Raw genomic sequence first — 13,798 nt, forward strand, 5'->3', positions numbered from 1 at the left:
GCAGAGTGAAAAGGCTGGATTTCTGAAGCTTCCTGCAGTGAAGAGAGAAGTGTTAGCACGGGTTGTGAGAAAAGCTCTGGTCGGAATGAAAAGCAGTGGTATAGCATCAGCTGCTGGCTCACTTGCTCTCTTCATGCACGAATCCAGCAGAGCCTGATGGCACTCTGCAGAGGGCATTTTCCCGAATGAGGCAAAAAGTCAAAGCCTGAGGAACTTGAAATGCTTATGTTAGGTTGGATCTGCACTTTTGACCAGTCCTTAAACAACAGGGCTCCTTTGTGTGGTGTCTGATGCCAATCATGTGACCTAACTAAAGGCAGCGATGTAACCATCCCACAATTCATTTATTTATTCAACAAACATTTATTGTGTTCTCTATTTACCAGGCAGTCAGCTTCCGGGGTCTAGGCTGGGATGCTGTGGTGAACAAGACAGACAAGGTCCCTGCCCTTAAGGAACTTAAAGGCAAAACAAAACAAAAAACAAGTAAATAAATGAGATCACTTCCATTAATAATAGTGCCATGAAGGGTCATGTGTCATGAAAGGCTGGCGGTGAGGCTGAGGATCTTGGGCCACACGGAGCTGAAGAGCTGAGGTGACTGGGGGCGCCAGGGTCTGGGGGTGCGGGCAGGCAACAGGCCACGGGGGACTTACAAGACATTATAAGGAGTTTTCATAAATTATTATGGCATAAATTGGAGGGCTTTAAATAGGGGAGTGAAGTGGTCTGATTTGTAATAAATGATTGCGTCAGCAGCTGTTTTATGGTATAAAATGCCCAGCTTGAAGATGACCATGCATTCTACAAATTCACCGTGACATCGCTGCCAAAACCCTTAACCTGTCTCATCTAGTTTTCCTGACAGATAAATAGGTCAGAATAAAGCTCCGTGACATAACTAGTGGGAGCCAAAGATTTGAATCACGTCTTGGTTTCAAATCCTGCTACCCACAAATGAGTTGTGAGCTCTTGTCAAGTTATTTACTGTATTTGTGCCTCAACTATCTCAGCTGTGAAATGGGGATAATGAAAGTTCCTACATCATTTATTTGTGAAAAAATAAATGACATGTAAAGCACGATGAGAGCGCCTGGCACAATGTAGTAAGCTTTCACAAATACTCGCTTTTATTCCTTCTTGCAGGGGATTACTGAGAGGATCCACAAGATAATGCACGTGAAAGGGCTTGCGAAACTGTAAGGACTATGTTAACGGTAGAGTCCTCTACTTTTTCTTTTCTTTTAAACGGTCCAGAGGACGATAGGCTGTTCCAGGCGCGAGGCCAAGCGCAGCCTCAATGCGGTCATTGTCGTGGGGCCGCCCCTCCCCCGCCCGGGGTGCTTCTCCATGGCAACGTGGGCTTTACCTCTCCCCGCCTCCTCAGGCCCGCAGACCGGAAGCAGCCCGTGCCGGGGGCTTCTGGGAAAAGGCTTGTGAACGGCGTTTCTGCGTCTGCCGTGGACAGCGAAGCTGCTGCGGTTCCTGAGCCAGAGGTTTGCGCCGGTGTGCGGGGAACGTTATGAGAGGGAGGGGGACACCGGGCTAGGGTCTGCGGACCTCTTAGCAGGAGCCGGCGGGGAAGCCTTCCCGGGACCTTCCTCAGCTTCCCGGGAGGCGCGGGGAACAGGCCGCGATCTCCGCGCCTAGCAGTTGTGGGGCGGGGAGAGGTAGGCGGCAGGCTTGCTTGGGTCTTCGGCGTCTGCAGAGAGCTCTCTATCCCGCTCTGTCCGCCGAGACCCTCACCTTCCCCCTCCCCCCCCGGCCGGTTTTGTTCTATTTCGAGGCCCTGGCGTCTCGCGGAGGGTTCTGGGAGTTGTGTTGGGAGGAGGTGGTTGTGGGGCGAGACTTGCGCGGGGCTGTTGGGATTTGTAGTCCCACCGGCCGCAGGCGGAAGTGCCGTGGTTCCGACGCTGTTGTCACAGGGTGGTCTTTGGTCATCTGAAATCCGCCGTCCTGAGTGCTGGGAAGAGGGGCTAGAGGACTGGCCGGGATCGGGGTACACAGCGGGTCTTTGCAGCAGTAAGGTGGGCGATCACCTGGAACGAGGTGCCCTGACCAAACATTGTCGGGACCGTCGGCCTTCCCTCCATTTCCCACAAGCAGTATGCTCTACAGCATAAAAGGAAGAGAAATTTATGTAGAAATAGTTGCACCGTTGATAAGCAGGGTCTTGGAATAGGAACAAATCAATGTTGGCTAGACCTTATTTATAAGGCCACCACACTCCAGGGTATTTAATTAAACCAGTATGTATTACTTGTCTGATAAGGCCTTTTCTGATTCCAGTCTTCATCTTGCTTGGGTTACGATAAGTTTTTTTAAGTTGTTCAGAATTTGGGCCCTGAGTAAATAACTAGAATAGGCTGCATGGCTCATTGCTAGTATGTGTCATAAACAACAGCACGGGCGTGATAGTGCAAATAATAAAGGTCCAGAAACAGCATACAGTTTCCCTGAAGGTAGAAGCTGGGGAAACTGTGAGTCATCCAGTGTAAGGACAAGACACTGGACCACTGCAAGAACTTAAGGTGCTTATGCGAGTGCCTTTTCTTAATAGAATTTTCTGTGATTAATGCCTATCATAAATATAAATGTACGTATGGTGTGGTGGAAGACTGAATATTTACGTATTATGTGCAAGATAATTTTTCAAAATTATGTGATCTGTTTTTCACATATGATCTTTTCAATATTATGTAATCTGTTACTCAGCAAGTGAACATTTTTTTCACATATATTTTAAGTCCAAGGAGTTCTTAAATACCTTAAAAATATTTTTTAAGTGGTAAAATTTTTTTAAGCACATAATAATAAAGCAAACCTTCGTTTTGGTTGACTTGTGTGTGTCAGGAAACACCAATCCTGAATTGCAAATAATGCGTTCCAGGGTCACGCACATTTAGAAAGCACTGAAGTAGTCTGGTTCTTACTTGGATTCTTTTGATTATTGACATAGGGTTTGTCGTCTTAGTAGGTCATGATTGGCAGAATTTTCCTGTAAGTGGCCATATAGTAAGTAAGTTCATGCATAATTTAACGATAGTGCTACGGTCTGAGAAATGTGTTAGGCTATTTCATCCTTGTGCGAACGTCGTAGAATGTACTTACACAAACCTAGGTGGCGTAGCCTATTACACACTTAGGCTATCTGGTATGGCCTATTGTGCCTAGGCTACAAACCTGTACAGCATGTTGCTGTACTGAATACTGTAGAGAATTGTAACACAATGCTAACTATTTGTGTATCAAAACATAGAAAAAATAAGTAAAAGATGATATAAAAGGTGTAAAAAAAAAAAAAAAGGTATGCCTGTACAGGGCACTTACCATGAATGGACCTTGCTGGATTGGAAGTTGCTCTAAGAAGTCAGTGAGTGAGTGGTGAATTTGGAGGCCTAGGACTTTACTGTACACTCCTATAGATTATATAAACACTGAACACTTAGGCTACACTAAATTTATTAAGAAAACTTTTTTTTTCAATGATTAACCTTAGCTTACTGGAACTTTTTCACTTACAAACTTAATTTTTTTTTAACGTTTTTACTATTTTGTGATAACACTTCGCTTAAAATACAAACACATTGTACAGCTGTGTAAATATATTTATATCTTTATTTTGTAAGCTTTTTGCGACAGAGTCTCGCTCTGTCGCCAGGCTGGAGTGCAGTGGCGCGATCATGGCTTACTGCAGCCTCCACCTCCCGGGTTCAAGAGATTCTCCTGCTTCAGCCTCCCGAGTAGCTGGGACTAAGGCGTGAGCCACCACGCCCAACTAATTTTTGTATTTTTAGTAGAAACAGGTTTCACCATGTTGGCCAGGATGGTCTCGATCTCTTGACCTCGTGATCTGCCCGCCTCGGCCTCCCAAAGTGCTGGGATTACAGGTGTGAGCCACCGCACCAGGCCCAGCTTTTTGCTATTTTTAAATTCATTTTTTAGAGACAGGGTCTCACTCTGTTGCCCAGGCTGGAATGCAGTGGTGCGATCATAGCTCAGTGGAGCCTTGAACTCCTGGTCTTTAGTGATCCTCCTGCCTCAGCCTCCTATAGTGCTAGGATTACAGATGTGAACCACTGCACCTAGCCAGTTTTTTTTTTTTTCCTTTTGGAATTTTTTTGTTAAAAACTAAGACAAACACTTGCATTAGCTTAGGCTTACACAGGGTCTGGATTATCAATATCATTGCCTTCTACCTCCGTATCTTGTCCCACTGGAAGGTTTTCAGGAGCAATAACGGGCATGAAGCTGTCATCTCTGTGATAACAGTGCCTTCTATAATAGCCCCTGAAGGACCTGCCTGAGGCCATTTTGCAGTTAACTTTTTTTTAATAAGTAGAAGGAGCACACTCTAAAATAGTATAGTATGAAAAGTATAGTAAATACATAAACAAGTAACATAGTCGTTTATTGTTATCAAGTTTTGTGTATCATACATAACTGTATGTGTTAAACTGGCAACACAACAGGTTTGTTTACACCACCATCACCACAAACATGTGAATAATGCATTAATCTTACAACAGCTACAGTGTCACTAGGTGAATCTTGAATTTTTCAGCTGCATTATAATCTTATGAGAGCACTGTCATCTGTGAGGTCCTTCATTGACCCAAACATCATTTTGTAGTGCATGACTGTGTTGGGTTTTTTTAGGCCATCTAGTCTGTTGAAACTACTCAACTCTGCTATTGTAGCGTGAAGTATGAGTAAGTACAATTTTTTATGGATACAGTCATGTTAATTTCGTATCATTTTCACGTGTCATGAGGTATTCATATGACTTTGGGGAGCTCCATTCCCTAAATATCATTAGGTATTCATTTGATTTTAGGGAGCTCCATTCCCTAAGGCACTGTGGTGAAGACCACAGCCATTTAAAAATGTGAAAATTATTATTGGTGCAAGTGTTGTACAGAAATGGGTGACAGGCTAGATTTGGCCGCGAAGCTGTAGTTTGCCAAATCCTGGTGTAGGTTATTAACTGGAATTTTTAACTCCGTCAAAGAACAAGTATCTTTTACTTTTATCAGTGTAAGTCCAAATTCTTAGGATATTTTTGCTTATTTATATATCTTTTATTTCTTGTGCCTCAGGAGTGCCTGTGAAGAAAACGGGGTATTGCCCTGAGGCTTATATTCTGCCTCAGTTGTATTTTCTTGAAATATTATAAATCAGAATGTCTGCACAGTCAGTGGAAGAAGATTCAATACTTATCATCCCAACTCCAGATGAAGAGGAAAAAATTCTGAGAGTGAAGTTGGAGGAGGATCCTGATGGCGAAGAGGGATCAAGTATCCCCTGGAACCATCTCCCAGACCCAGAGATTTTCCGACAGCGATTCAGGCAGTTTGGATACCAGGATTCACCTGGGCCCCGTGAGGCTGTGAGCCAGCTCCGAGAACTTTGCCGTCTGTGGCTCAGGCCAGAGACGCACACAAAAGAGCAAATCTTGGAGCTGGTAGTGCTGGAGCAGTTTGTTGCCATCCTACCCAAAGAGCTACAGACTTGGGTTCGAGATCATCATCCAGAGAATGGAGAGGAGGCAGTGACAGTGCTGGAGGATTTGGAGAGTGAACTTGATGACCCTGGACAACCGGTGAGCCTGCTTGTGTCATTTCCTGGGTCAGAAGCACTGGCAAAGTAGTAGGCAAAGCTGCTAAATTAATTCCACTCAACTAAGTTAGAATTATGTTTATACCTTTTCCCCCATGTCCCTACCACTCCCTGTTATCTGTGCTTCTTTGCCATCTAGGCTTCTGCAATATTTGTTTTATGGGGTTTCTCTTACATGTTTCTGGTTCTGATTCTCATTACAGTTCCTTCTCTGAATCACGTCTTTCTGTTTCCAGGTTTCTCTCCGTCGACGAAAACGGGAAGTACTAGTAGAAGACATGGTATCTCAAGAAGAAGCTCAGGGATTACCAAGTTCTGAGCTTGATGCTGTGGAGAACCAGCTCAAGTGGGCATCCTGGGAGCTCCATTCCCTAAGGCACTGTGGTGAGGACCAGAACTCTGTGTGGACTAGAGGGTGAAAGAGAGCGTAGGCCGTTTGTTCAGAACTTTTCTTGTTCTCACTGGTGGGGGGGGTCATATCACTCTTAATCTAAGATCTCAGTTTTTTTCTGATTAAGTTGATTTTGCTGGCCTCAGATCTTTTATTCCTAGACATTAACATCTTCACCCTTTTCTTCCGTTTGAGTTTCCTTCCTAAAAAGAGTTGCCCATGTCAGGCTAGCATGTGCCTTACTTTGAGCCAGCACCCACCCATGGACCAAGTCCCTCTATTTTACATTCAGTATTACTTGTCATCCGTTTTCCATCCTTTTTACTTTCAATCTGCCTAATTCCATTGGTACAGTAAGCTTACCTGAAAACCTCTTCTCATCTCTCTGTTGTATATCACTGAAGTCTTTCTAAATATTTATTTCTGATTTTCTTCAACGTCTACCTAGAGTCATTTTCTTCTAAGAAGCTTCTTTTGTAGAAATTATATTTGGAGTAATTTTTTTCCTTTTTCTAAGTATTTATGTAAAAAAAGCCTTCTTAGCTATAACATGCTTTAAATGCAGAAAAGCTTTTCTAAAAGCTCACAGTTGTATTAATTCACGAGACTGGTCTTTCCCATTATATTGGCCATTAACACCATATACTTATGTGTATCCTTTGATATGGCCCAGTTTATTCCTAAAACTGCTAGATTGCTTTCTCATGTTTATGTGAACTAAAATGAAATTTTGTTTGACTCTGCTTTAGTAATCATTCCTTGAGGTAGTTGTAGATGGTGCTTATATGTCATTGAATGAGGTCTGAGCAGGTTTTCTTCACATCTGAGGGGACAGTGCCAGCCAATCAGAACTTTTGGGATGGGGCTGAAGTCTGCTGAAAATCTGCAGTTTTACATGTTTCATGGGACATTCTTCTGTGCAGTAAAGTTTGAGAAGCATCATTCTTGATATATGGGGTTGATATTTTCAACTTCTCATCTGAATTTTAGAGTGACTTTTCACCTATGTTTAAATAGCCTTATTTCAGCTGTCTAGTCTCTTCCACACTTGGGAATTTCTGTTTCCTGTGTGCCGTTTGTCTCCACTTAATCTTCAAACTCACTCCTCTGTTTTTCAAGTCTCCAAGCCTCACTGTCCTCTAACCTTTCAGTCTCTCTCTCTTAGCCCTATCTCCTGACTTTATCTTTTTGTTAATGATTTACTATTTCCCTCTTCACTGAAGGCAGTTGCTAACCCTAGATTAACTGTATCTTTACTCCTTAAGGCATGAAGTTTCAGAAAAGTCTTAAATGACGCTGTTATCTCTGCCTGCATGTGAGTGATGCTACTACCTGTTGGTAATTCAGGCTTTTCTTTCATTGGACATGTTTCACTGGCTTAGAAATAACCATTTTTCTAAGTACCATGACAAATATCACATGGGGCAAGCTTCTTTTATTGGAAAACTTTCGTTTATTAGGGGCATACTGAATTTTTATGTCATGTGTTTGGTTAACACAGGATGCCCCCAGCTTATCTTCAGCCCCTTCGTGTCAAGACTCCTGTGTTCTGCTTTTAGTCTAACATTGGCTGTGACCTGACTTGTCTTGTTCATTTCAGAAATAGCCACTTTCTGACAGGTTTTTTAAATTTACTTCTTTGTATTTTGATGTAATGTCTCCCTTTCTCAAAGCAAAAGAACATTATAATGATTTCCTACTGGCCAGTTTTATTTTATTTTTATTCTTACAACGTTTCATCCATACCTAGCCACATAACTTTGACTATCTCCCTAGCCATCTTAGAATCTACCATCTTTCTGCCCTTTGTTTCCTGACTACCATTTATAAACCACTTGCCTATGTTTTATTCAGATATATCATGATGTTATACTGTTATTTCAGAGTAATTTCATTTTTCTTTTTTGAGAACAGGCCTTAACACCAGTTTCAGAGTGGTTTATAGATGTGTGCAAGCTATTTAATTCATTAAAAAAATTTTTTTTAGGTTTCTTTTTCCCTTAATAGATAATGAATGATATTTACATTTTCTGTTTTTTTCAGATGATGATGGTAGGACTGAAAATGGAGCACTAGCTCCAAAGCAGGAGCTTCCTTCAGCAGTAGAATCCCATGAAGTTCCTGGTACTCTCAATATGGGTGTTCCTCAGATTTTTAAATATGGAGAAACCTGTTTCCCCAAGGGCAGGTTTGAAAGAAAGAGAAATCCCTCTCGAAAGAAACAACATATATGTGATGAATGTGGAAAACACTTCAGTCAGGGCTCAGCCCTTATTCTTCATCAAAGAATTCACAGTGGGGAGAAACCTTATGGATGTGTTGAGTGTGGGAAAGCATTCAGCCGAAGTTCCATTCTTGTGCAACACCAGAGAGTCCACACTGGAGAAAAACCTTACAAATGTCTTGAATGTGGGAAAGCCTTTAGCCAGAATTCAGGGCTTATTAATCATCAGAGAATCCATACTGGGGAGAAACCTTATGAATGCGTTCAGTGTGGGAAATCGTATAGTCAAAGCTCAAATCTTTTTAGACATCAGAGAAGACACAACGCAGAAAACTTCTGAATGTTGTGAAAGTTTAAGAAATTGAAAAAAAAAAATCAGCACTCAGGTCTTTTTCTTCAGAAATGAAGACAAAATTTAAAATATGAAATGATGCAGAATAGTTTTTTCCCTATTGACTGTCAGAAAATCCACTGGGAAATGTAAAAATCTTCACTCATCATTATGATTTTATCTTGAAAGAAATGGTGTCGTACCTGCCTAGAAACTGAAATTTTAAACTTAATTCAGGTCTGAATGCCTAAATTTTCCATGTGATGTTTATGTCTCTATTCTCCAAATAATGAACTACCTGATTCATTGTCCCTTTCTTGAAAGTTTCCTTTTTTTTTTAAAGACAAATATGTTATTTCTGCATTGATCATTGAAATGTTCTTTATAAGGATACATTCCCTTATAAAAAGGCAACAGGAATTACAGTCTGAAAACCATTTTAAACCATCTTTTAAAAATTTACCCTTGTTTCCTTTTACCTAATTTGAATATGCATTTGAGAAAATAGAGGATAATGGATGGCTAAGAGCCTCAAAATGAGCCATAAGATCTCAGATAAGAAGTGATGGTGATAAAACATCAAAAAGTGAATGGAACACCTTGATTGGGGAAGATACACAAATACTTTGATCTAAGAATTGAAGTGTATCAAGAATTTATATTCTGCCTGCAGGAAAATTCAAAAGCTACTCATCCTCTCTATAATTTGGAGTCATCTTACTAATGAAAATAATATTTTCCCATATATTATTAAAAAGCATACAGTCTAAACAATAGACAATTGTAAAATAATGAAGGTAGAAATTATAACACTAGGGAAATATTTTGTAGTGGATGGCAGTGTTGAAGGGCAAATGTAAACATAAGGGTAATGGTCTGTCATGGCTTTTAGAAAAAGATGATCAAATTCATCATTATTTTGCCTTCATCTTTGCTAAGGATAGAAAATTCCCTGACAGGTGGACAAGTATCAGGTTACCTATTTTTTATTCCTTTGGTACAAAAGGGTTGAACATCAGGCTAAAAAAGCAGCCATGCGTTTATTAAACATTTTCTACCGACAAGGCACTGTGCTAGGTACTGTAATCCTACCATAAGTAGGTAGGTATTCTTCCACTGTAAATCATAGGGGTTTGCTGTTTTATGTGAGTTAGCCTCTTCCCCTTGTCTGAGCATTCCTCAGGGGAGGTCACCTGTGAGGTTCCCAGAACTATAGTTCTTTTACCAGGGTGTTGTATTTGGAAGGGGAGGAGGACTTGGCTCAAAGAGCTAGCTCGCTCTCCAGTGGTCTTCAGAGCTGAGTCCACGATACTCTTACCACAATTTGGAAGTTTGCGAATCTTTTTAAAGAACTAATCAATCTCTTAATAGCATTGAGGTTGTACCTACATATTAAGTTGAACGGACTGTTCTATTTAAAAAATAAACAACTAGACTATTAACAACTAGTTTATTAACTATCCTATCAGAATTGAATTTTTTTTTAATTTTCAGTCTTAACACATTTTTAAAAATGTATTAAAGTAATACATTGTAGTAGTAGGATTATATACTCCTTGGCTGAGAATTCCAAGTACTGTGGTTCTACTGTTGAGTGGAAAACTCTGGAAGTTAAAATATAGAATATGAGAGGAGGCTTTTTTTTATAATGGGCATCATTGTGTGGAAAATGACCCATGTGAATACAAATATTTCCTAGTTCAGAGATTTTGGTTATATCTGGTGCTTGGATCAAGTTTAAAAATGGAAGGTGAGATTTTGCGTGAGCCTATTAAAAAGCATAGTAATAAATGCAAGGCCAGCTGGTTGGAGAAGTGAGGCAGAATGGAGCTTGTTTATAGGTTTTCTGATAACAGTTATAAAACAATGTGCTTTATAGATTAAGATTTATTGAAGTATAAATATGTAGTAATGATATAATGTATTTTAAGTTATACAAGAAAATGTAGGGACTTCTGTTTGGGTCTTTTTCTCTGTGGCTGAGGGAAAACAAGTCAATGTCCAATAAAGCTATAAACTCCTCTGCTTTAAGATAAATGATGTGATTTATTTATTTATAACTGGCTTCTTTCCAAGTAGGTTTTGAGGTGGCATATTTGGAAGACAGCTGGGATGACAGAATTCTTGTATCAGAGTAGGTAAGAAGGGAGCAATGGCTGTTATGTCATGCTTTTTAAGATCGTATATGGTTCCTATATACAAGGAAGCTTCCCTGTGGTAGATTTGTCATAAATGCCAAAGATATTTGGTAATGTGAGTGTAGAAAAAGTAGTATTAGGGTTGGCAAATACTGTCTTTGTCTTGGCAGCTCTAATATCTGCATTGTTCAGAAAGGATTCTGAGGCTAAGGCAAAGCTCTGTGGGGAAAAGGGACTGGACCAAAACAAACTGGATGGTAGCACACAAAAAGAGGAAATGATGAGATGTGTACTTTCTCTCTCTGGTTAGGCTTAGTCCCCACTATACAAATTGATTTTGAATACTCTGTAGTGATTTTTAAAATTCCATCCACACAATCATTTATTACCCACACAGATAATCTTAGAAATTTGGGGGAGTGCCTAGCTTCTGATGAAGTGGTGATATGGCAGTTGCCAAGCAGTGGCATTGCCAGAACATCTGGTTAGCAAATGAGCAGTCATTTTAGGTCATGCAGACTGCTGATACCTGCCCAGTAGCCACTGAGCATTTGCTGGTTTTTTCTTCTGGCTTTCTTGGAGGTTAATCTCTCTGTAGTCATACCCAGTTGGTACTTGTTGATCTTTAGCAGTATGTCTCATATTCATGTAAATTGAAGGGAGGGTTACATGTACTGAAATAATCTGCATGCTAGGCATTGGCTTAAGACACTGTACCTATCTCACATTTGTAGACTAGGAAAGCAAGATTCAGAGATCATGTGACTTGCATGTGGCCTAGAGATAAAACTCACATCTGGTTCTGTAGACTCCAGGGACATATTCACCATGCCATGGGTGGTGGCTATTAAACCTCGATAAATTTGTGTTTATGGTTAACAAATGTAAAAGCTATTATACATTGCTGGTTTGAATTTTTTACAGTGCAGAAATGTAAAATGAAAAAGGGTATTTCCTTTCACAGTGTTACCCAGAAGTCATGATAATTCGGTTTGTTGTTCTTCCAGATTTAGGCATACACTTATTTAATCAATAATGTGTTAATAGCTGACACCTGTGGTTGCTGTGACAGGCTTGAAGTGCTTTATCATTGATTAACTTAATCCTCAGCTACTATATAAAGTAGGAGATAACCCCATTTCACATGCACTACACTGAGACTTGCCTCCTCTCTGCCCACATTGAAGATGTTCTTTTTTCATAACTATATACTATTCCATTGCATGAATATTTTGTAATTTATTTAATCCCCTATGGATTGATAATTAGGTTCACTATAGATAAAGGTGTAGTTAACTTTCCTGTACATGTATTTTGCTAATTGTGTGGGTATTTCTGTAGGATGAATAACTAGAAATTGATTGGATCAGATTTCACGTTTTCAGTTTTGAGAACTAGTACCAAAAAGATTTTACCAATTTACAACTCCATCATTAGTAAGAATGCCTGTTTGCCTACAGTCTGCCAACCCTGAATCCTTAAAAATGTTTGCCAATTTGATAGGCAAAATTTCTTTCTTTTCTCTGAATGTTAATGAGGAGGAACATCTTTTCATGTTTGTTGGCCATTTGCATTTCCTATTGTGAATTGCTTTTGCCCATTTTTCTTTTTTGAATTATGAAAGTGTAATGACTACCTTCTCATTGTATAAAAAATAATAACACAGTTCTTTGAATAGAGAGACCTTTTCTCCAGTGCTACCAATCACATTTCACCACAGTTTAACATATATCCTCTAGTCACCTTTCCATGCAAATATACATACACATAAAAACACTTTTTACATAAATAGGATCTCATATTCTGTAGCTTTTGGTCTCAAAAAAAGATAACAGGTCTTTAAATTTCTTTAATGGTTGAATATGATTAAATACTATGAAAATGCCATTATTTAACTATTCCCTTAAATTTTTTTCCTCTCGCTATTACATTGCCAAAGTAAACATCCTATTGAGATGTCTTTGTGCATGTGTGTGAATATTTCTTTAGTCTGGAGTCCAGTAAGGTGGATTGTTGGGTCAAAGGGTTTGTTCTCTGTCCACCTTTAGTCTTCCCAAAGGCCTTCATAACTGTATTTTCACCAACTGTATGGAAAATGTTCATTTTCCCATATAACCATACCTACACTTGATAGTTTTTGTCTGTTGGGCGAAAAAGAATCTTTTCTTATTTTGCATTTCCCTGACTATAAAAAAAAATGGTGAGATTGGGGTTATTTTCATGTTTATTGGCCATTTATAGTTTACTGTGGATTGTTTGTATCCTTTACCTGCTTTCTATTGGGTTATGTGTGGGTATCTTGTTATTGTTTGTTCAGCATCTCCTTCCCTATCTTCTAGTAATACAACCCTTATTTATTTGTGGGGAACCCATTCCCTGTGGCTTAGGTGAGTACATGACCAGGCCTGGCCTCCTGAGTCCCACAGCTTCCTAGCCACAGTGATTAAAGAATGGGTATATAACTTAAGCCAGGCTAAGGAGAGTCCTCAACAGAACTTCTGCTGGGACTACTGGAAAGAAGGCTTTATGGAGATCCCAGGAATCAAGGACCATGTAAACCTGAATTTGTGCCATGTGGAGAGAGTCTGTCTGAGGAGAAACTCGGATGCTAGCAGAAATGGAAAGAGAACTAAGTTCTGATGTCATTTTTCTGGAGGCCCTAGATCCAGCTGTGCCTAAAGCCTGCCCTACCTCCGGACTTTAAAGTTTTGTGAGCCAATAAAGTCCCTTTCTTGTTTAAGATAATTGAATTGGGTTTCTGTTCTGATTAATATAGGTTATTTGTATTTTCTTATTGATTTGTAGAAAACCTTTGTAATTTTAAATTCTAGACTTTATGCACTATATAAGTTAATAAAATTAGCATGGCCTTCCATGATTTGGCCTCTGTCAACTTTTGCCATTTGTTACTCCACTCTCCCTATAACACACACCACACACATATACTTTACATTCCAATAGTAACAGAACACTGATGTTGGGAATGTGGATGAACAGCTTTTTACACAGTTGCCTCTTTGGCAGGTCTCTTCTTACTCTTCCTTTAGACTCATTCACCTGGGACTTTAAGGGTTACACTGCTGAGAGCTGGACCC

At 39.9% G+C, this 13,798-nt stretch overlaps 1 protein-coding gene across 5 annotated transcripts; it reads left to right on the forward strand.

The window, feature by feature from the left end:
* The first annotated feature begins 402 nt into the window (after nt 1-402).
* On the forward strand, nt 403-13,581 carry ZNF24 (zinc finger protein 24). Of its 5 annotated transcripts, none has more exons than XM_017874018.1 (5): nt 403-597; nt 1,147-1,217; nt 5,100-5,602; nt 5,856-6,003; nt 8,054-13,581. In XM_017874018.1, exons 3-5 carry the CDS (start codon nt 5,183-5,185, stop codon nt 8,572-8,574), a joined length of 1,089 nt encoding a protein of 362 aa, XP_017729507.1. In that variant the 5' UTR covers nt 403-597; nt 1,147-1,217; nt 5,100-5,182; the 3' UTR covers nt 8,575-13,581. The 5 variants fall into 5 exon arrangements, with proteins under 5 accessions (XP_017729507.1, XP_017729508.1, XP_017729506.1 ...); XM_017874019.1 differs by having other exon boundaries at nt 1,147-1,199; XM_017874017.1 differs by lacking the exons at nt 403-597; nt 1,147-1,217 and adding an exon at nt 1,399-1,506.
* The last annotated feature ends 217 nt before the right edge of the window (nt 13,582-13,798 follow it).

This window comes from Rhinopithecus bieti, unplaced genomic scaffold (assembly GCF_001698545.2).
Source record: "Rhinopithecus bieti isolate Rb0 unplaced genomic scaffold, ASM169854v2 scaffold_5260, whole genome shotgun sequence".
In the NCBI taxonomy this organism is placed as follows: Eukaryota; Metazoa; Chordata; class Mammalia; order Primates; family Cercopithecidae; genus Rhinopithecus; species Rhinopithecus bieti.